Genomic DNA, 23,085 nt, shown 5'->3' on the forward strand with positions numbered 1-23,085 from the left:
CAAGATTGCATAAGAGGATAGACTATTTAAAACCTATTAGACTGCCAAGGAAAAAAGAGCTATCCACCAAGGTCAACATACTTCCTGGCATTCCATTTTGGGGATGTGCGTTATTGTTGTTTTCTATAAGCAAACTCATTTTCTTAGCGCACATCTTGCCATTTTCTCTTTTTGATATTCTGCCAAATTTTAAGACATTGGGAGAGTACTTCACTCAGACATCCAGAAGTTCCTGAAAAAATAAAAAGGCAGAGACAAGCCCCAATGGAGTCTACGCCAACCTGCTCTCTCACCGCCAACCTGGGCCCTGGCTGGTCTAGCAGCGGACTCTAAATATAGTATTTGGAAGAAGGAGGTAGGGAGAAAGCAGGGAATGAGTAAAGATAACAAAAATGTATCTTTTCTACAGTGGTGTTCCTTCCCCACCCCTTCACGGGTGTAACTGCAGGTGAGCTCGCTCTTCCTCTGGCACGGAGATGCTGGGGTGTGCTAAGGATAAAAGTCTCCAGGGCGGCCCAAGTCTCGCGTGTCAGTCCTTTTCGGGGAGTCATCTCCAGAGGCGAAGTCCAGAGTCTCGGGGTAGCTGGAGAACTCCTGAGGTAGCGGGAACTCCTCCACCACGGAGTGCGTCCGGTGCCCGAACACCTTCTCCTGCAGGTCTGCGATGTCGTTGCGGATGTCAGCCAGCATCAGCAGCAGGAAGTCGAAGGAACCGGGGGGCCCCTGGGCACACACAGGAGGGAGCAATGCCAGAAGCTACTCACGCAGCCCGCTGCAGAGCGTGGGCTGCCCTGGGCTGGGGGACCAGTGGGTCCTACTGCTGTCTGGCAAGGATGAGGTGGGCAACGCTGCGTCCCGAATGCAGCCACAGAAGGACCCAGCACAGCAGGTGGGGGCCCTTGCTCTTGCCTCTTAATTCCTTCACCTCCTGTATGAGGTTTCCTGACACATTCACTGCTCTTTCCTCCTAGCTGTCAGCTACAGCAAATCCGGTAGAATGGAAGAGTCAACCACCCGCTCAGGGGCCTTTCCAAACAAACCTGGAAGATGTCTATGGGACACAGAGGGGTGGTTAAGGGGTACAGTGGGGTTCAGTCTTAGCTCTGCCGCTTCCGAGCCATATGACTTTGGGTGTTACTCACTTTCTTTGGGTTTCTGCCTCCTCATTCATAAAATGGGGTTAGGGGTTCCTAGGTGAGCATTTAAGTGAGTTAATACATGCACAGGACATGGAGCATAACAAATGCTTAAATAGGTTATCTTTTTTAAAAGTGGAATTATTAAAATGTTGAGAAGGATGTTGGCTTTCACTGTATCCTAAATGAATTTGAAGGTATATGGTAAAGTCATCCTTTCTCATCAATCAAGAAATGTTCAAACAAAGCTCTCCTAATTTTTCCAATGATGGAAAGAACGCCTTTTAACATTATATGGTACTGACGAAGCCTAAATTTCTGCATAATGGTTTGTGGGCATGGTGAAGAAAATGGGTCGCATTCTGGGCCTGCTGTTCGTGTGTCATCCAACCTTCCTTCTCTCGCCCCCATTTGCTGTGGCTTCTGCTTTAGAACAGCAGCCCAGCTCTGCAAAGCACTGAGCGATGGGTGATGTCACTTGATGCTCACAAAAGCCATGCGAGGTGTGGCGGCTCAGATTCCCCTGGACATTGCACAGGCGAGGGAATGGACAGCAGGTATGGATGCGAAATGACAAGGCCACAGAGGACAGGTGGAAGCGTTGAAATGGGAACTCAGACCTCTCTGCCTCTAAGACCATACCTCATTGTCTCCCCAAATGCCCTGACATCTGCATCAGCAATGGTGGTCGTGAGCTTCTGGATACTACTGGTTTTCATGTGCAATCTCCCAGATAGCACGCATGCGCCAGCTGACTTCTCAGTGGCCCCAAGCAGTGCTGCCCTTCTGGAGGGCACAGCGTGTGCCAGCTAGACCTATAGGGTGGCTGACTTCTCAGGTACTCAGGGTTGTGAATTAGCACCATCCAGTCCTTTCTAGTCCCTTTATATGTTTTATTTACCTGGAAACACTCAGAGTATACTGGGGGTTTTGAATCCTAAATGGAGAGCTTCCAAGTAAGGATTAGCCTTCACAGAAAAAGTAGCAGAAAATAAATTTTCAAAATAAATCCCAACCAGTCACTCTAGGCTTCTCCCCAACCACCGGGTTCTGTTCTGGTGGGCTGAGCTGTGGCTGGATGGGTTGACTTGGACTAATTAGACCAACATGTGGGGTATCAGGGCTCCCCCACCCCAAGACCCTTCCTCTGGGGAGGGAGGTAGTGAGTGCTACTTACTGGAGACCCTCTGGGCCCAGGCGCTCCTCTCTCCCCCTAAAAGCAGAAAGACAGGATTAGCTTTCTGGACCAAGGTGATGCTGCTGCTATGGTTACCATCTCCCTGTACTCAACAGCCAGGATTTTCTCTCGGAAACCAAAGTCACCTTGAAGCTGGACTCAAGGAAGCCCTTATTTGAACAGAACTGCCGGGGTTAAGTCTCTCTCATTTCCATTTTCCCCCAAGCCAGTTATTTCCAAACCGGAGCTGAAGAGAGGAATGCCTGCCCTTCCAGAGAGCATGTGGAGTGACTAAGAAGCTTCCAAAAGTAGCTCACACTGGCTGCTTTACGAGCAAGTAACAGGCAGCCCTCCACCCACGGGCACAAAGATGAGCTTCTCCTGTATTTAACTCGAAGGTGCACTGGAAGCAGAACCAGGACAGCCCCACCGAACAACGCTCCTGGCTGAGGGGGCCTCGTGGCTACTACAACGGAGGCGCCTTTGATACATGGGGGGGCACTCTGTCTCAGGAGTGGTTTTGCTGCTGGTTTTGTTATGATGGTTGTTTGATATGTTAAGAAAACATGTTTTTAGGTGTGCCCAGTCTCGGGGGCAGAGGGGGAACAGGGAGTCTGTGTTTTGATTTGTCACATGCAAAACATGGCCAGCCATGGATCAAGAAGATGTGGCACATACACACAATGGACTATTTCAGCAGTCAAAAAAGATAAACTCATGCCATTCGCAGCAACGTGGATGGAGCTAGAAGGAATGATGCTCAGTGAAATAAGCCAGAAGGTAAAAGTAAAATATCGGATGGTTTCCCTTATAGCAGGAATATAGGGGAACCCAATAAGACATCAGTGTAAAAAAATAACAATAGTACAAACACAACAAAGCAAAACAGACCATTATAAACCAGAGCCATCCTGCAGGGGAGGAGGCGGGAGAGGGATCAGAGGGAGGGAGGGAGGAGCACAGGGGACTGAGGTGATGGTGCCCGGGGGCCTTGGGGAAGGAAACTCTATGGGGACCACACCTGAGGGGGTGGGGGGAGCAACTATTCTTTAAAACTGAACAATGATGTAAAAAAGAAAAAAAGAAAGAAAAAAGAAAAAAGGAAAAAAAGAATATATATATATATATACAAAAAACCATGGCCAGTCCTGGGCGCCCCGAGCCGCTGGGTGCTGCCCAGCTGGAGACTGACTTACCTTAGAACCATCTTTGCCGGGTGCGCCTGGCGGGCCCTACGAGACAAAGGGATCTAGTTTCACGGGAGGAAAAGCATGGGACAAGGACATGGCCCCCAGCGAGTGGATTTCTGCAAAGATACTGACCACAGGGCCCCGCCGGCCTTGCTTAATGTGGGACAGGTCAGGCGATGGCCCCATGGGCCCCATGGAGCCCCGCGGGCCGGGCTGCCCGGGAGGGCCCGGCATACCCGGGAAGCCGGGGCTCCCCTTTGGTCCTGGTGAGCCTGTAAGCAAAGGACAGCGCATCAGCTCCGCATCCCATGGCAGGTGAGTCAGGGCGCCCCTTCAGTCTCTTGTCTGTGCACACGGTCCCCTGTCTGACACGCCTGAGCTGCCCCTTAGGCCTCTTAAATGTAACAAGAGCAAATGGACGTCCCGCTTCCTCCTCCATAGCCTCCCGCCCCTCCCACTCCCACCAGACACCAGAGAGTCTTCTTCCTCTAGACTTCCCTGTATCCACCGCTCCTTAGCCACGCAGGGAGCGCGCCTGCACATGTTCGCTCCCTGAGGTCACCTGTAACTGTCAGGCCCTCCGCAGCCCCCACTACACCTGGGCAAGCGACAACTGACGTACACATTTTAAACAAATGCACACACATGTAAAGATGCATATGTGGGTGTGTATACACATGCAAACATGTACACATGCATACACACATACCTACAACATGTGTATGTGTACTATTAACCTCTGAATTTCCTGAATTGAAAAATTGCACATGAAAATGCAGGTTTCTGCACCTGCAGTGAGGAGGCGGGACTGCTGTGTCCCCATCACTCCTCGGCAAAGCCTTTCAGATGCTATAGTTGTTACTCTGGGGTCACACCTCACCCTTACTATTGACAGAGCAGTGGTGGAGTGGAAGAAAAACAGAAAACAGAAGGTCCAGAAAACAGAAGCCAAGACCACAGGTTTTTTACACATGGGTGAGTCTTCGCCAGCTCAGATAATCATTAAGCCAAAGTTGCAGCCACAAGGGTCTCACACCCCTACTCTCCATGCTGGTTCCAGGTACATCGTCCAAGAGTTTATCTGGGCAGGAGGTCAGATCCCTCCTAGACTAAATCATTTACCTCCAGTAGCATGATGCTAGAGACATATCTGACCTCTCTTTGTATAATCGATAAACTTCAGAGGTCAAGGATCAAGTGCCTTTCAAATGTGGGGTGTGATGTGGAGTGGGGACTGCAGAGTTGCTGTCCTCCTTCTCTCGCCACCCCCACCCCATCCCAAGGCTGATGAGTTTCAGCCCAGCATAAGTTCCTATGACATAGGAAACCCAGTCTGTCCTTTGTCACAGGCCTTGTCATTGGACTTACTTTAAGGCCACAAGGATCCTTATGCTCTCTTTAGCTGCCTCTCAGTAGCTGGCATCGTAAGTTGTGATGCTCGAAAAGTAAGAAGTGAGAAGGAAACAAAACTGGAGGAGAAAGCCAGGGCACAGTTTTGCCAAAACTAGTTGCTAATCACGTTCTGCTCCACCAAGGACCCTGGACAGCTCAAACCATGTCAGAAAACCGATGGCAGAAGAGCAAAAGTCCGCCAGCAAGTCACTCACTAGGAACAAAGTGTGGCTCTAGAGAGGTGACTTATAAAGAAAAACATATACACAGGTGCATCCTCATATTTATACCTAAAATAAAGAGAAATGTAAATGAGTTCACAACTAATAGGGGAAAGAAGAGACAGGTTTGGGGACCCGGGTGTGAGAGAAAGGGTTGGGTGATAAGTCCAGAGGGGTTCATGAGACCAGTCTACCTTTGCAAATGTTAAGATTAAAAGGTATTTTCTTCTTGTTTCTCTATAACTTCAAATGACCTTGAAGAATCTTATCTAAATCCAGGACAATCACGTTTTTGCATCAAATGACAGCAGGTGAGGAGGCTTTCTCAGGTTGGGGGACCCCATGTCCTGAGGTGCTCTCCCTGCACAGGTGTGAGGGCTCCTGGACTCCAGCTCTGCTCTCACCTACCCCCATCAAACCTGAGCTCTCCTCAGCTAGGCCTGGGCTGGTCACTGTCACGTCTCTGCCCTTCTGCACACTCACCAGGTGGACCCTGGCCCCCAGGCAGGCCAGGGGGTCCGGGCAGGTAGGCATTGGAGGCCAGCACCTTGTCGCCGGTGATATACTTGCCCAGGTCTGCAGCACTGTTGGGGAGCAGGGCGATCTGCAAAGAGAAGAGGACATGCTGCACAGGAAGCAATGGCTCCCCTGCCAGGGAGGGCCTTTGTATCTGTGTCCTCTGCGGAGGCCGCAAGGTCTTTCACACTATTCCCCTTGTTTCAAACTGGAGTTCACAGGGACCGGAGGAATCCCTTCTAACCCCACAGACCTCGTGGACATGACCTGCAGACATTGCACAGCTAGTTAGTGGGCAAACCTGGACTGATCATCATCATAACTACCCAGTTAATTAGCTATCTGGTTCAGACTTCTAATTTGTTAATTACTTTATGTCTCAAACCTCTGTTGAGCCCTGTGCTGATTTCCAAGGCAAAATAACAGTGAGCAGGACCTGGTCACCTGACCTTTCAGACCTCGCAGCCTTGTAAGCCAGGGCAAGCATGTGGCTATGGGTCCTGGCATGCTCAGGGCTGACCTTCCAAATAACCCGGCTATAGTGATGGTGGTGATTTGTACAAATGCATCCACATGGAGAAAGACAAACACCATTAAGATCTCACTCCTATGTGGCAAGTGAAGAGATAAAACAAAACAAAAACAAACTTGCAGATTGTAAATACTAAGTGGCAGTTACCAGAAAATAAGGGGGATGAGGTTGGGAAATCGGGAACAAGGGGTCAATTATATGGAAACTAGATTTTGGTGGCAATCCTAATTTGCCCTTTGTGGTTGACACACACTGCTGGCTTGGTTTCCCGGATAAGACAGTAAGTTAACTTAAGGCAGAGCTTACTGGCCCCTTATATCTCCTTGCTGCCATAGACACTGCTCGAAACAGTCCTGCCCCACCCCCACCCCCACCCCCACCAAACCCAATGCTGCAAGAGGGGAGCTCTGTGGCGGGGCCTGTCAAGGTGACAGGTATACCACAAAGTGTCCAGCTGCTTTTATGGAGCTTCAAACACAGCAGGGAGGTTACAGGCGAGCCAGCCTCTCACTTAGTAACTGCATTTCCGAAAAACTTGTGAGATTTAGCAGCACAGATCCTAAAGGTTGTCCATGCTAGAAAGACTTCCCCCCCAGCTCTTGAACTATTAACCATGCGGGGGTGGGGGGTAACTGGGGGTAACTTCAGGTCTTGGGACATGGTTCAACTGCTTCCCCCGAGCCCGAATGCCCTGGTCTATGAAGGGCAGACATGTGTCTTCCATGAACCTTCATTGGGGGTTTGCTCAACAAGTACTAATACCAGCCCAAGTTCAAGTGAGGCTGTCTGCGTGGGAGGTATTTATTTATCTCTGTTTCCACTGACATGCTTGGAAGCTTTCTGCCTCATCTCCCTATTAGATCACAAACTATCATGATAAGGATCATGATTATGCAAGCGCCATATATTCCTCTGTTAAAGTTGAGAGCGTGGCTGCCAGCAACCCAGGGGGCCTGAAAAGCCATTTTTTTCTCCGCCTATTGATCTGCTGTTTCACTGGCAGCTTCGGTTCTCAGCAGAGGCCGTTGGTGAACATGGAAAATGCAGTCTCATGTTATTCCTTTGCCCCCTGGACTAACTGGATGCCGCAGTGAAACAGATTGTATACGCCAGCCTTGAGCGGAAGTGATTAAACCAACCCACCAGTGAGGGTATGTTTTATCACCATGAGAGTAATTTCTGAGTTGCTGACAAGCCAAGATGCTTGACCTAAGGTATCATCAAATACCATCTATCTGGGTCCACGGTGGTCAAGAGATCAGACCACAGATCCAGCCCGGGGCATTACTCACAGCAGAACCGCGTCACTGGAAAGCTGATCCTTCAGGCATGAGTGGAGCCTTTTATAAAGAGAGTCTCACTGCGGGTGCCTTGAGGTACCCCAATGATTGCTTCCCAACATGCGTGGCACCCAGAGCACAGGCTGGATGTTTATAATGTGATAAAGGCGCTACAGTGACTCACCACCAGTTTATGGAAGTTAATAGCGAGGATGTCCTCTATTTGATAAAACATAGACAAAAGTTCAGATAAGAGAGACACAGTCTTCTCCAAAGCTGTGCATCTTGGGGTTATTGTATAAAAAGTCCCAATAGCCCCGGTGCAACCTCTCCATAGCTTCCCCATGTGCCCCAGACCCGGAGGTCTACCTAACAGCCGCCCACCTGACCCACACCATCACTGCCTTCCATGGCCTTTGGGGGTGCTGAGGGAATCTGGCAAAGCACCCACATCCAGACCCAGCTGGCACCAACCTCTGAGGATGCTCCATGGAAGGCTGGCCACGATTTCCTTTTCTCATGGTTTCCTAGTGCCCTTCTGCTCTAGCTTGCCAAGTGCTGCATGTGGTGGCAGCTAATATCAGCCGCAGCTACTATTGACCATGGCTACTAGCAGCCATGGCTACTAAAGGCCCTGGCTACTAGTGGCCGTGGCTACCAGCGGCCGTGGCTACCAGCGGGCACGCACCTTCTGCTTCAGCTGCAGCACCGTCTGCTTCATCTGGTGGAACTCCTTGCACGTGGCACAGCAGGTCCCGGCTCTCACCGCGTTCTCAGACTTCTCATCGTGCCCTTGGAAAGGAGATGAGCTCAGACCCCTCAGAAGGCTGGAAAACCTCCAGCCCTGGAGAGGCAGAATTGAGGCGGGGGACCAGGGATGGGGGGAAGGTTCAGCACCGGAACTCCAGTGGACAGGAACGTGTGCGGGACTGAAGTTGCTGATTTTACAGTTCTCTGGATGCTGACAGCTCACCCCGATATGGGGGGTGGGATCCAGCAAGCAACCTGACGTGATTAATTCTCCCCTCAAAGGCCCATGTTTGTGCACTGTCAATGACCCCCAAGCTCAGGCACTGTGACTCCAGCGCAGGCCCCTGAAGCTGGTCTTTTATCACCTCTGGTCACCCACTGTCCAAGGGGAGTTGTCACGGAGACGGTGACCTTGTTACCTAACACTTTTTTCTCTGGCTGGTTCTGATTTTAAAGATGCAATATTATTGAGTGGCCACATGGGGGCGAGTAGCTCTAACTTTCACTGCTGTTGAGCAGGACACACATCTAAGCAATGGAAATAGAATTCTTTAGATACCATATTGGTAATATCTAATAAACTTAGAAAACTAAAGAATGTTCCTGACATATTTTACAGTGTCACAAAATGAACAGAGTGTGTTCGTTTACACAAGTCGATTGTGCAGATATATATCCTGGTGCTAGTTCTCAACACCGGAGGTTTACTACAATCACTTGGGGGGACTTTTAAGACCCCCACAGGACTAGCTGCACCCCAACCACCTGGGGGTCACAGCCAGGGACCAGTATCAGCATTTTCAAAGGTCCCCAGGTTGAGAACCATTGATCTACGGATTAGTGGAGCTTGAAAGTTATAGGAAACACTCGGCTGGCCCTGACACTTTGAACCATCATTAAGTGATGTCGGAGGTCTCGGTCACTTTATCAGAAAATAAACAAAAGTTGAAAATAAAGACCAGCACGCTAATTACTATGGAGCCAACATGTCCTTAATTTGTCTCCCCATCAGGGCTGCTCCGACTTGCTGGGAGGACTCGACTGGCTCCAGCTACAGATTTTCAAAGAGAAAATCAAAGTGGCCTATCAGCCAGATGGCATGTCACCAGCTTGTGTGTGCCTTGGCCTTTTGGCTGTCAGAAGCCAGCTGTGCTGGCCTTCAAATTCCTTTGCCTGACACGTTACAGACACTGAAGATGCAAAGTTAAAATTAAGAAGGAAAAAAAAAAAAAAAAGAGGGAGAGGTCTTAGATCACATGTGCTTACAGTCAATAATCATTATCTCTTCATCAAAAAAAATGACTGTGATGAAATACTGGGCTTATCAATTAGCCCCAAACAGATGAAACTGCTTAGCTGCCTCTGATATTCCAGATGCAGTGGCTCCTCTGGGCCCGTTCTTGAGTCGAGTATCTGATGCAGATGGTACACCTTCCAGCTGCGGTCAGCAAAGCCCACCGGCCAAGCCTGGACACTGGCATGACTGTGAGTCTTGGCTCTCACAGGCAAGGAAATGAGGACTCACAGGGCTGCCAGGGGCTGACATGACTGATGTGGGAAAGATCTGAGATGGTCAAGGGTCTTCAAAGCTCTGCAGAGGGGGACACAAGCCACAGACTGCCCCAGGTCTCAGCTGGTTACATGGAAGCAGCTCTCTCAACTTCCCAGCCAGGGAACTTTCCATGGTATTGCAGCTGTCCAAGGAACACATCCGGGTGTTGCATCTTATTGCAGCACCAGCAAAGCCAGGCTGCCACCGTCTCCGTGGCCCCTGTGACGGTTTGATTTGAATGTTCAGGGCATACCAGGGGCCTATCCTTGCTCACTTTAATTACAAACAGGAGGGACTCAGCTCTTCTCCCCCGATGTCCGTGGTTACTGGTACTGGAATGTTTTCCTTAGCAAAACACTGACGCCAAATAAGTGTTTGCATCCTCCGTGCACAGGCGGCCAACAGAGGCCAACGCTGCTTCTGGGGAGGGGCGTGCTGTATAATAGGCAATGGGATATTTCAGTTTTGGGGAAAAAAAAAAGAATTTGGAGCTGGGAGGAGGAGGAGGAGAGAATTCAAAATGTGGACGAATTTGTGCAGCAAGTTTTGTGTCACAGTGAAGCTTGATGATATAAGCATTGCTAATAGAGAGGCTGTTCCCACCGAGGTCAATGTAAACAGGAACAAACTTTCCGTGAACACGGCAAGACAGAGGAGTAGCGTCCTGCTTTCCTTCAGCAGATGCTGTGCCGTTGGCGGCAGACAGCAACCTCTGGGCTGGGGCTGCTACATCTGGTGATGACAACAGGCGCGCCTGGAAGTCGACCAGTTGACCCACCAAGTTCAGCCCCAGGGCTCAGGTCTCAGAAGTGCACAAGTCAGAATTTTCCAAATTGGATTTTTCAGGACACCATCATCTATGAAATGTTTCTTAAGAAAATGATTTGGGGACATGCAGGCTTCATCAAAATTAACATTTTTTTAAAATGACGATCCCCTGCAGAGCTGTTCATGCACTCACATCTTGACTCCTTAGCAGTGGGTGCAGGAATGTGTTCTTCCCCAAATGCAGAAGCTTCTGAAGAAAGAGTTACTGGCAGCCCCCCCACCATCTCACTGGGCCATCACAGGACCCCAAAGTTCTGCAGAACACAATGCAGGGGAATCTGTAATGCATGATTGAAATTAAAAAAAAAAAGTCTTTAAATGAAAGTAATACTTGAGAAGATGCAAAGCTGTTGTGAATTTATACCCTTTATGATGACAAATGCTCACTCAGACTTTGTACTGAGTTCTCAGCCTTGGCAGTCAAAGTGGTCATCGCTGAAATCAAATCCTTTTTTTATCTTTATGACAAATTTGCAGTTAAGTAGGCTCTGGACTTGCTCAGGGAAGCCCAAAATGGGCATAAAGGATAAAATACATGGACAAACTGAGGAGCCATGAAGATATACCTTTAAAAAAATAAATAAAATTCTTGACCTTGTGCACTGAAATTTTTTGTGTGTTTAAAAAAATTTAGGAAGTCCAATTCATGTCCTAGGGGAGGAAATGGGAGTTGGTCCCAGCACCATCTCAGCAGGACAGATGGCAAATAGCAAAGAGGCCCTGAGAGAAGGTGGGGTCCACATGCCCAGGGCAGAGCGGGAGCGAGCGCCCCCTACTGGGGCTGCCTGTCATCACATCCTACCTCAGAGCCCTCCCGAGGGAGCCACACATACAGCAGGCCGCTGTATGGGGGTGCTGGTGGCCTCGGGGACCAAGATGGGATTTGGCTGGGCAATCTATGAATAACACAAAGGAGACCACTGAAGAGCAAGTAAGTTCAGCACAGGGAAGCTTACCCCAGGCTCTGGAAATCATACCTGACTGTGTGGCCTCCGCTAGGCCGGGTCTCTGGACAGGTGAGGCTACCAGCCAGGTGGGAGCTACTGGTGAGCAGGGCTACGTCCAGGGCTGCTCAAAATGCCCCTTTGTGCCCATGACAATGAGAGTTCACGGGACTGAATGGCCAGCATGGGGCGGGGGCATGCCAGGCCGAGTAGCCCATTGCAACAGGCTACCTGGCGTGGGGCGTAGCTGAAAGTGCAATTCCAAAAGGAAAATGGAGAAAGTTCCCTTCTTTTTCCTAATTTTCAATTGGTCGGCATCTTCACCTCCCCGTGGCTAAGAGGCTGCACCCTATTTTTTTTTTTTTAAAGATTTATGTATTTATGCATATAAGAGCTGGGGTACAGGCCAGAGATACGGGGTGTGAGAGGGTTCACCAGACACAGAGTGCGGAACAGAACAGGCAGAATTACTGAAGTACACTGCTGAGGGGAGCAGCAGGCAAGTCAGGAGAGGTCTGCTGCGCCATGTGGGTTGCTCCCTGGATGGCTGGGGATTGAACTCGTGCTGCAGGGGCTGCGAATTGCTTCATGATGTGGTGCTTAACCCCTTGCTCCACCAGGGAAGTCCCTGCACCCCATTTTTTAGCATGATTTTGAGGGATCAGTTATACCTCCCACTCCTACCCTGCCTTCTCCACCACAGTGTAAAAAATGAAGTCATCTTAATTTTGCATTAAAAAAAAAAAAAGTGGCCTGCAAACATTTTTTCTTACTTGACTCTTATGCCAGGAAACATAAAAGACCATTCACTGCTGTCAGCACATTCTGGGTGGGCAGGACAATGTGCTTTGGGGTTTGAAATGCACCAGCAAGCCCCCCGTGCCGTGTCCCGAAGTGCCCACTCCAGCCGGGCACGCTGCCAGCAGACATTGCATGGACTTCTAAAACGTGGCGGCTTCCCTGGGACCCCACCCTGTTGCTCCTCAGAAATTGACTTTGTAGTTCTTCCTAGGGAGGCAGCTGGTCCCCAGCTGTGCACTGTCCTCAGCTGAGAGCAACCACCTTCCCCCCATTTTTGAATCTCAGGCTACACCCAGAATCACCAGCTCCTGAGCACCCAGAAAATTCAAGCCTTCTCATCTGCCATGTTTCTTGGTGCTTGTGATTTGCCCTCAGAGCCCCCAGCCCCACCCAGGAATGGCCCAAGGCTCACCTAGTGCCCCTGCCCCTCCCAGGAGGTAGAGCTGAACCCTGAGCTGCTGCTGGTGGTGGGGACGCCAGGGACTCCCAGCCTGCAAGGGCTGGATGTGGGACACCAGGGTCCTTGGTTCCTCTCTTCCCTTCCAATCCTAAATCAGTAACCCAGCTGATGACATCCCCGTGAACCCAGGCGGATGACATCCCAGAATCTGACTGATAGCATGCCAATCAGCTTCTCGGACTCTGAAAAATTACCCCCTTCATTGCGGCCTAAATTTGTAAAATATAGTAAGGATGAATTACTAGAAAAATGGGCTCTGGCATGCAAGCACCTGTCTCTGGATGTAAACCCATTTTCTCGGTCATATTGGCATAGAACTTTCTAAACATGCTCAACTTCTGTTTAGATCCAATCTTGAACCAAGTTCGGTTCAGACACAGACCGGACAGATGGATGGACAAGGGGCTGCAGACTGTGCTTTGAGCAGCTCTGATGCCTGATGTTACCTTCTATGGAAATGTCTCCTGTTCACACACAGCCCGTTTCCTCGGTGGGGACAGTGTTTCGGACAGTGTCTCACGCTGCTCAACCTGCTTTGGTCTAAGCATGAAACTCAGCTCTGCAGATGTGACCGCAGATGTGATATCAGCTCTGCAGATGTGACCGGGAGCACACCACCTTGCACCAGCGAGGTTCCCCTCCACGCGCCAGCTCGCCGCCCTGGCTGCTCACGGCATGGTTCTCCGGGAAGGGGCTGGGCCGTGTGCGCCTCCTCTCTCTCACACAGATCTCACCAGCCATTCACACAAGTGCCCCTTCCTGCCCACTGCTGCCTGAGGAGCCCTGGTGGGCTCCCCAACTCATGAGTGCATGCATGTGTGTGTACATGTGTGCGCACATGTGTGCACACATGCAGACACCTTTCTAATTAGAGGACGTTTTGACTTGCCGGGCTCACCGGTGTCGTTGGGGTATTTGTCTCCCCGGGTGCATGTCTTTCCGTCGTCCTCCTGGATGTAGCCTTCCCGGCACTCACAGCGGTAGCTGCCCACGGTGTTGATGCAGATGTGTGCACACAAGGTCTCATTGCTGGTGGCGCACTCGTCAATATCTGGGTGCCAACCAAATGCAGAGAATGTTTCAGGGAAGCCACTTCCAACCCAACAGGCATCACCACGCCTGCCTTTCTGTCCTCTCCATAGAGGACACTTTGCCAGACCTCAGGGGGGAGCCTGGAATACAGCAGGAAGCTGGGCGCATGGGCCATCCAGGTTGCCATGGTTACCACCCAATCAGGGGCTGGTCTGCCGTCACCACGTCACATGGCTCAGGGTTGGCACTGCTAGTCGTCGGAGCTCTCACCTATGAGCCCTGCTACCCAGCCTGTGCCTGCACAGGGCTCCTCACAGGAGAGATGAAATAACCGATGTCAACACGCTCTGAAGGCAAGCATCAGAGAGGGGGCATCCTGCCAGGGCCTTGGCATGCCCAGGGTTTGGTCGTTCCCCTTTATGGCTGCAGGTTCCCAAGAGCATGATGTGACCCCAGGTCACCAGGGAATGGCTCCTTCCTGGGTACCTGGGAAAAGCTGCTTCTGATGAAAGAAAACAGTTACACTGGGTCTAACGGGGAGAGTTTTCCCCAGGAAGTTTCTGCCTCATTGGTGACCCAAACAGACCCCTCAGGAGCAGTGGAAATGACTCGTGATACCATCAAACAAGCAACTGGGGAGGCTTACTCGTGAATGAATGGGGTGGAAACAAAACTGTTCCCCACCAGGGAAGACAGGAGACCCCCATCCAGGAGACATCCAGGGCCGCGGGCTGGAGCTGGGAATCCGCCCAGACCGTGCACATGTGGTGGGCAGAGGGCCCGGCTCTGCATTTTGGCTACAGTGTCCCAGCCACTGCTAGGACAAGCTGCCCAGGACCAACCCTGCAGGCCTCAGCATGCCCAGGGGCTGCAGGGATCAATGTCACTTACAGACCAGAAGTCATGGGGGGGAGGGTCCTCTGCAACCCCTCAGGCTATTACCTTGCTCCTGTGGCCCTGCCCTAAGCCAAAGGGTGAAGCTGCCTCTCCTGTGAGAGGAGTGGAGAGAGTCTGCTCTAGCAGAGGCTGGTTTTCCTGATCTCCAGGTGAGAGCAGCAAGGAGCTATCGCCCGCCGGATGACGGCCCAGCCTCCCGGCATGCCCTGGCTACCAAGCTCTCCACTGGAGCCCTGGGTGCCTACAGAGCGCTCAGTGGTCTCAGTCCCACTCTTGGTCATTGTGGCCTGTGATCCCAGGCACCCAGGGGAGAAGCCAGCACCTAACACGGGCAGACCTTGTTTTGTCGAGCTTTGCGGCTACTGCCAGTTCCTACAAGTTGCAGGTTGGAGGCCACCCGACCTCGGGGAGTCTACTGGTACCATGTTCCCAGCAGCAGGAGCTCAGCGTGGAATCAGGTGTGCACATCATTCTCAGACAGACATGAGTGGTTGCTCCAGCAACTACAGTGGAGTGCACGCTGAGCTCCCACATGCCCTGGGAAGCCCAAAACGTCCTGTGACTCCCTTTATGGCAATACATTTTTGCAGTAACCAGAAACCCAGCTGTCCAGCCCCCAAGGTCTGCCTGTATCTAGAGCTTTTTTTTTTTTTTTATAGAGGCATGTTTTTATTTATTTATTTGCTTGCTTGTTTTGTTTATACATGCACTGGGTACAGTCAGAAGCGCGGGAGGGTGAGAGAATCCACCAGAGCCAGAGCAGGGAGCAGAACAGGCAGAAGGACCGAAGCACACTGCTGAGGGGAGCAGCGGGTGGCAGGAGAGGTCTGCGCACCATGTGGGACCCTCCTCTGGTGGCCGGGGAGCAGCTGGGGATCGAACCGGCGCCGCCGAGGCCGCGGGCAGCTTCGCAACCCAGCGCTCAACCGCTGCGCCACCGGGGAGGCCCTGTATCTAGACCTTTTAACTATGAGATCTGGAGGCCGAGTTGGGGCTGCTCAGCTGGGCTCACTTACAGTCCGTGTGGGCCGGCGGCCAGGCTCCTCCGGCTGACTCCCAGCCTCACTGTGCATGTGTCTGAGAGTCTGAAGGGGAGGCCAGGAGGCCTTTAAAAAAAAACCCCAGAGCTTTGTAAGGCAGGTCAGTCGTGAGCTGAGCGCGCTTTAAGACACACAGCTCCAGTGGTCAATGACCACCACCTGCCTCAGAAACTCAAGGAGCGCAGGGACGGTGGGTCAGAGGTGGGAATCCATCTGCCTGGCAAGGCAGAGAGGCCAGTGCTCAGCTGTGGCCCAGGCGGGGCTGGGGGCGGGGCGCAGCAGCTCAGACTCACCTCCCACACCACTACTGCCTCTTCCTAGTCCCTCCCCAGCCTTATCCTTGTTCCTTTCTGCATCTCCACTTCTCTGCTGACGCATATTTTGTTTGACTCCGTTCTGGTTACATTTGGTCATGTCCCTGCCACCCTTCCCTGCTCCCCATCTCACACCAGCTCGGATCTGACCAGCACCACGTCCTGAAAGAATCATTCCTTGGCTCTAATTTTCATGATCCTGGTGAAGGCCCTGCCTCGTCCCGCCCAAGGCTCATACCAACCCCAACTCCCCTGACAGGTATCAGGATGTAGGGGGAGGGGCCCAGATGGAGGCAGACCCAAAGAGCTGCTGAAGAAAGTTCCGCAAAGGACAAGTCATCTGTGTGGGGCCCGTCCTCCGGTGGAGCCAGGAACTCACCCAGGCAGTAGGGCTTCTCCCGCCTCCGGTGCCTCTCCCGGTCATAGCGGTATCCGGGGTAGCAGGTGCACAGCACGCGGCCGAAGTTATCCGTGCACTGCTGCTCGCAGGGGGCCTCGGCGCACACGTCGTAATCTGAAAAACACAGCGGAGCGCCATCAGCCACAGCCACTCCCAGGGCAGAGGTGGGTTGCCCGCTGGGCTTGGAACAGACGCCTGTACAGCACGACCGCGGTCCACAGTGGGAACCGATGGGCACCACTGCAGTCAGAAGCAGAGACCGCTTGTGAGTCTGCTGGGTGACCCCCACCCGCCTTGGTCTTTGCCACTCATCCAGAGAGCAAGATGGCCTCAGGGGGCCGGGCTCTGGGGCATTACCTGGAGGCCTGCTTTGTCTGGTCCCCCAATTACTGCAGAGATGGGGGGCTGCTTCCAGCTGAGCACTAAAGAACAGTCAGCCCTTGTGAGGGGTCAAAACGTGATCATGGGGGCTGGGAGTGAGGCTGGCCGGGGGAGCGGGAGGGAGGCTTGGACGGGAGATGGGACTGAGTTATCAGAGAGCTGACGTCTGTGTGATCATGTGCTGTACCTGTGTACTGAAGGGGTGCTGTTGCATCTGAGAAGGGCCTGGGTGAGGGTGAATGGCTGGAGACCTCCTTCTAGCCCTAAGCCTGTGCAAATTGGGGTGATTACTCTGTTACTCATAAAGAATTAGGGCATCTCCGCCCCTCTCTGAAGAGATTTGGCTCTGAGTGAGGAGCTCAGGCTGAACAGTCTTCCAGACTAGATCCAGCATCTCATTAATCACCGCGCTATCTTCTGCAGGTGCTGACAGATAAACGATCCCTGGACCCGGAGCAAGGCTGGCTCAGCTCTGCCGCAAAGGCGGGAGGGAGAGGCGGGCTGTCAGCCCCAGCAGCCTTGAGCAGGACCATACTGTCCTTGTGGGGCTGGACACTCCTCCCACAGCGCAGCCCCAGGCCTGTCCCCTGTGAGCGTCCCTGCCTCGTGGTGATGAAGCCTCACCTCCAGGGATCAAGGCCCTGTGTGCTTTCGCTGCGGAAGGCAGTAGACTGCCCTGCTGGGCCAGGACCACCGTCCCTCACGGCTGCCAGAGAGTGGAAAAAGGGCAGAGAGGTCTCACAAATTCTCATGCTGGTGTGGTGCCCAGCATGGCTTATTTGAAAAAATTCCCCTCATCAACTCTACCAGGCCTGCCCCTGGAGGCACCTCCTCTTCATACCTACCTCTGTGCCTCTGAACGGCCAATTTGCATTGCTTCTTTCATTCTCAGCCCTCCCTGCTGATTTCCAGCCACGAATGAGAAGCATTCAGCTTTTAACCCCATGTCTGTTCCCTCCACGTTGCTGATGCGGTGATGCTGAAACTCCGGCCAGACCCCCATGCAGTCTGCCGAGCTGGTTTTCACATGTCACCACCTTTCCTTACCTGTTCCCAGAGCCTGGTCGGACTGGACATCCTCCACGACTCCAGCCAAGGAGGGGCTGGTATTAGGCGCCTGCTGTCTGTGTCTGTGAGCGGATCTCACTTTGTGTGTTTGCATGAAGTTATGCACGCGTGTTTATGTGAGTTGAGCTCATGCTCATTCTGGCAGCACCACACTACCTAGAATCTGTGGTACCTTCACTTAATCTGGGTTTATTTATAAAAATAAAAGACGTTTCCTGCAGTAAATCTCGACTGTTTGTACTATAATATAAACACTATTCTTTGCTGACCTTGGGCACAGACTCAAATCACCTGGCCTTTCCTGATGACACTGCTTCCCCTGGAATTAAAATGATGATCTTGTATATTTTGGGGTGTCAGTTATTTTTTTTTTTCTTTGTTCCAATTCCTCCTTCAGTGTATGGCTACTTTATGGCTGGAACTCCAGAGTACATGTCTACTTTGTCAGCTGCTGGCCTACTAGGTGCAACTAAGGGTATCTAGTGAGAGGGAAGGGACATGACAGGAAGACACATACACAGAGACACACGCAAGCACAGATACACCCTAGGAGGCTCTAAGAGGAAGAAGGCGCCTCTTGTGCTTCCTGTTCTGGGAAGCCTCATCTCAACCCCTTTCTTTATCCCGTCAGCAGTAGTTTGTTCCAAGAGCAGCAGCAAAATGCAGTTTGCATTTCCCAACACTTGCCGATTCAGGCTCGTTACATTCCATTTCAGAGAGGCCAGCATCAGCGTGTGTTGCTCCCACTCTAAATGTCTGGGTCCCTGCCCGGTGGTCACTCCCTCAGAGTTCTTCAAAACAGCATCGGCTGGTAGCGCCCTAATAGGTCTGGGTCCCCACCTGATGGTACCTCCTTCCTGCTTCTGTTTGCATTTTTTCTGCATCTTCTCTTAGTTCTCTTGGCCTAGAGGTGGTGGCTACTTGCTGCAGTTCTTACTTCTGTCATACTTGCTGCTTCCCTGTAGCCTTGTCTGTCCTGAGTTTCAGCTAGCAATTCTTCATATTACATTCTATTCAGCAAACGGTGAGGGGTCTATTTCTGAACTTAATTCCAACCTACTTATTCCATTTCCTACAAACCCAATCCAAGTCATCCTCAGGGGCTCTGTGTGTCCTTTAAATGTCCTCTTGAAATGCCTGGACACATCACTCATTCTATCAATTTAATCCTGAGGAGTTGCTCCAAGTTCTCTGGCCTGCTCTAGGCAGGATTCTGAAAGAATCCTAGGTTGCTAACCCTGAACCTAGAACAACAATTTTGAGACAACACTCTTAAATGGCAGCTTCCACTCATTAGTTGGCATATTTGTTTAGAAATTCTAGTTTCTTTTTACTAGTTGTGATGGTTAATTTTATGTGCCAATTTGGCTAGGCCACATAACCCAGATATTTGGCCAAATATTCTTCCAAATGTTTCTGTGGAGGTAGTCTGTAGATGATATTAGCATTTAAACCTGTAGACACTGCATAAAGCAGACTTCCCTCCATAATGGTGGTGGGCCTCGTCTAATCAGAGAAAGACTTAACAGAAAAAAAGACTAACCTCCATCGAGGAAGAGGGAGTTTTGCCAGCAGCCTGTTTTTGCACTCAAACTGCTGGTCTCCAGCCTGCTGACTCACCCTGCAGATTTTAGACTTGTCTGCCTCTATAATCTCGTAGGACAAATCCTTAAAATCAGTCAATCAACCTCTCCTTCCCCCTTCCCTTTTTTACCCCATGTAGCTCCGATAACCCTGATTAGTACACTCTCTTTTCTGTAATCCTACATTTATACTTAGCATTCTTCAGTAATTAAAAACATTTATGATTGGTAACATCTCTGTAATAAACAAACTTCGCCTCATCCCCATTTTAAAACAATAAACTTTAAAAAGTATCCTAATGATGGGCCTCCCCGGTGGCGCAGCGGTTGAGCGCTGGGTTGCGAAGCTGCCCGTGGCCTCTGCAGCGCCGGTTCGATCCCCGGCTGCTCCCCAGTCACCGGAGGAGGGTCCCACATGGCGCGCAGACCTCTCCTGCCGCCCGCTGCTCCCCTCAGCAGTGTACTTCGGTCCTTCTGCCTGCTCTGCTCCCCGCTCTGGCTCTGGTGAATTCTCTCACCCTCCCGCCCCGCGCTTCTGACTGTACCCAGTGCATGTGCAAACAAAACAAATAAAGAAATAAACATGCCTCTATAAAAAAAAATATTAAAAAAAAAACAAGTATCCTAATGCAAAGCAATGAGCAGAGTCCATTATGGCAAAGCAAGAGTCAGCACTTGAGAGCACTTTTCTGGAAACACTCTGTTCCAGGTTATATTACTAATAGGTGCTCCAGTGTCCTTTTAGGGTGAATTCACCTTTTAGGGTGAATTTTAGATATTGGAAACCGTAACATTGACATTTAAAGACATTCTAAGTATGTGGTATCCCATGTAATATGTTTTTAATTAGATTGGGCAAGGCTGTTAGCTGGAATCTTAAGTTGATGGGCCTAAACTTACTTTTCTTTCTGTATCTGCCAAACTGAAATATAAAGGACACAGCTATTGACAGAGAAGGCTGGCTTATAAAGGAATACAATTATTTTGACCTTTTTTTGCTTTTTCCACCATACTTTAACCAGCAGAATTGGCCTGCAGTGAGAAACTCAGTCTTGGAGAGACCCAAGGCCACGTAAACCATCATATGTAAAGCCATTTCCTGGTCAACTTTTCTAAAGCAGTTCTCAGAGGTCACAGCTGTGGTTTAATGAAATTTTCTGTCCTTCCATCAGAGAGCAATAAAGAGGAGGAATTTATTTATTTTCAACTGACAAAAAAAACTTGTTTTCTACTGCTACAGGTCTTGGCGGGACCTAGCTGCTTGGGCTGCACATTACTCACCCACCTCTCACAGCCCAGCCGTGGGCAAACTAGTCTCTTGCTTTTCAAACAGCTCTTAGTGTTTACTCTGTCAGTGCTCAGCCTGGAATCCATTGTAGCTCATGCCTCCTACCTAAGTCCTTGGTAGCCCTCTTTGGTAACCTAACTGAAGTCTCCCCTTCTGGAGACCACTTTTGTGTCCTCCTCAAATTCATATGCAGAAAGGCTAACCCCCAAGGTGATGATGTGAAAGGTGGAGCCTTTGGGAGGTGATTAGGTCATGAGGTTGGAGCCCTCGTAACTGGGATTAGCGTCCTTATAAAGGGAACTCTCCACCACGTGAAGTTGCACAAGAAGACAGCCCTCTATGACCCAGGAAGCTCTCACCAGACATTGAGTCGTCTGGGTCCTTGGTTTTGAAACTCCCAGTCTTCAAAATCATGAGAAATAAATGTTGTCACCCATCCTACGGTCTTTTCATGATAGCAACCTGAACAGACTACTACACTGCAGAAATTTTATTAAAATGCAGCACTCTGGGCCTTCCTGGTGGCACAAGGGGTTAAGCACCACACTATGAAGCAATCCACAGCTTCTGCAGCATGAGTTCAATCCCCGCCAGACAGGGAGAAACCCACATGGCGAGGCAGACCTCTCCTGTCTTACCCGCTGCTCCCCTCAGCAGTGTATTTTGGTCAATCTGCCTGTTCTGTTCCCTGCTCTGTCTCTGGTGAATCCTCTCACCCTCCGAATCTCTGGCCTGTACTCCAGCTCTTGTATGCATAAATAAATAAATCTTTTAAAAAATGCAGCTCTCTGATTCCACCTATCTGGATCGTGTGTCCCCAACTTGAGGGGATGGTCCTTGGGGGCTGGGTCCATGGCTTATATCACTCTGTCTCTTCAGTGCTGGCCTGAACACAGTGTTGGCTGAAGGTCACGGGGCAAGTTTCCAAGGTTAGCTCATAAAGGAGGTAGAGAGGTTGGGGAAGAAAGTCGTTGTTCTAACTATGTGCTAAACGAATAGGAAACCACAGCGTATTTTGCATAAAATGTGTAGTATATGAATCACTCAATGTATGTGTATAGCTGAGTAATGATTTAGAGCATATGGCATGTAACCAAATAAGCATTAGATGAATTTAACACCAAAAAAAAAAAAAGAAATAATATACACACACACAGATAATCAAACACAGATAACTCACATGCATTCCAAGCACATCTGAACTTTATAGACTTCTAGTGTTTAGTTATGAATAAAGTGAGAAGACATAATCTTTTATATTACCTACCTTCTGGGATGCATTGTCCAAGAACAAATTTATATCCTTTGCAGCACTTTTTCCTAGGAGACAAACAAAAATGCATTTTAAATGTGATGTTGTATTAAAATACAGTTTTCAGTTATTGGTTTTGTATGAAATAAGTTGTGAGCAGGAAAAACAGAGGCATGAAGGAAAGTGGAGGTGGGGTATTTTAAGGTCGGCTGAGATATAAAAGGGTAGAACTATTAACACCACAGTAGTAGGAGACCCTCTCCCCACAAAATATAAGACATTAATCCTTTGAATCCTTTGAAGTGAATTAATGAACTGAGATTTCAAGAGTCTTGTATTAGGTGATTAGAAGCTTATAGGATATAAGTATATAAGGACCTTTGGGGCTGGCCAGGCCCCTCATATCCTACAGGTTAAATATTGACACGACTCATTAATTATAACAACAATTGGCTAATGATAATACTTGGATAATTATTACATACTGATGCTAATATAATAATACTTTGGTAGCTGATTATTATCAAGCTGGGACTAGATCCTAAGCATGCTGACTTCATTTGAGTGGTTTTATTTTGCAGCTGTATAACATCAAGGATTGAAAGTTACTGAAATTACCTGAATTTGACAAACAGCAAGCAGGCAATTGCCGACAAATAATCAAGACTCATATCTCAGCCGGAGGCAGAGAAATGGTGCTATCTGTTGAAAATGCAAATCCCACTGGAGAGATTATGCCTCTGGTGAGGAGTTGTGAGTTCCTAACAGCGCAAACCCTGTGCAGACAACTATAAACTCTGGACCAAACAGAAGCAAACAGCCATTTAGACTAGAGGGTAAACGAAAGCAGGTGATTCGGGGCGGGGTGGGGGGGGAGTGAAGTTGGGGCAAGAGACAGATGGAGGCAAAGTTTCCTGCTCTTTAGTGCACTTCTTAGTTGCACTGTGGAGTGAGGAGCTAAACACGGAAATATTGCAGTGTTTTTTCACCTGAACAAACAGGACAGGGCCTCCCTGATAGTGCAAGGGGTTAAGTACAGCACTGTGAAGCT

At 50.1% G+C, this 23,085-nt stretch overlaps 1 protein-coding gene across 1 annotated transcript in view; it reads right to left on the minus strand.

Moving 5' to 3' along the window:
• Positions 1-489: 489 nt before the first annotated feature.
• The window catches only part of CCBE1 (collagen and calcium binding EGF domains 1), a gene marked incomplete at both ends in the record, with an annotated part of 172,481 nt that continues 149,885 nt past the window's right edge, over positions 490-23,085 (minus strand). The window contains 9 exons of the mRNA XM_084252903.1: positions 490-723; positions 2,314-2,349; positions 3,510-3,545; positions 3,636-3,775; positions 5,600-5,720; positions 8,133-8,236; positions 13,678-13,830; positions 16,442-16,576; positions 22,050-22,102. Coding sequence (XP_084109029.1) covers positions 490-723; positions 2,314-2,349; positions 3,510-3,545; positions 3,636-3,775; positions 5,600-5,720; positions 8,133-8,236; positions 13,678-13,830; positions 16,442-16,576; positions 22,050-22,102 — 1,012 coding nt within the window. The remainder of the gene's footprint in view (positions 724-2,313; positions 2,350-3,509; positions 3,546-3,635; positions 3,776-5,599; positions 5,721-8,132; positions 8,237-13,677; positions 13,831-16,441; positions 16,577-22,049; positions 22,103-23,085) is intronic.

The sequence above is a fragment of the Talpa europaea genome (genome assembly GCF_964194135.1).
Source record: "Talpa europaea genome assembly, chromosome: 13".
In the NCBI taxonomy this organism is placed as follows: Eukaryota; Metazoa; Chordata; class Mammalia; order Eulipotyphla; family Talpidae; genus Talpa; species Talpa europaea.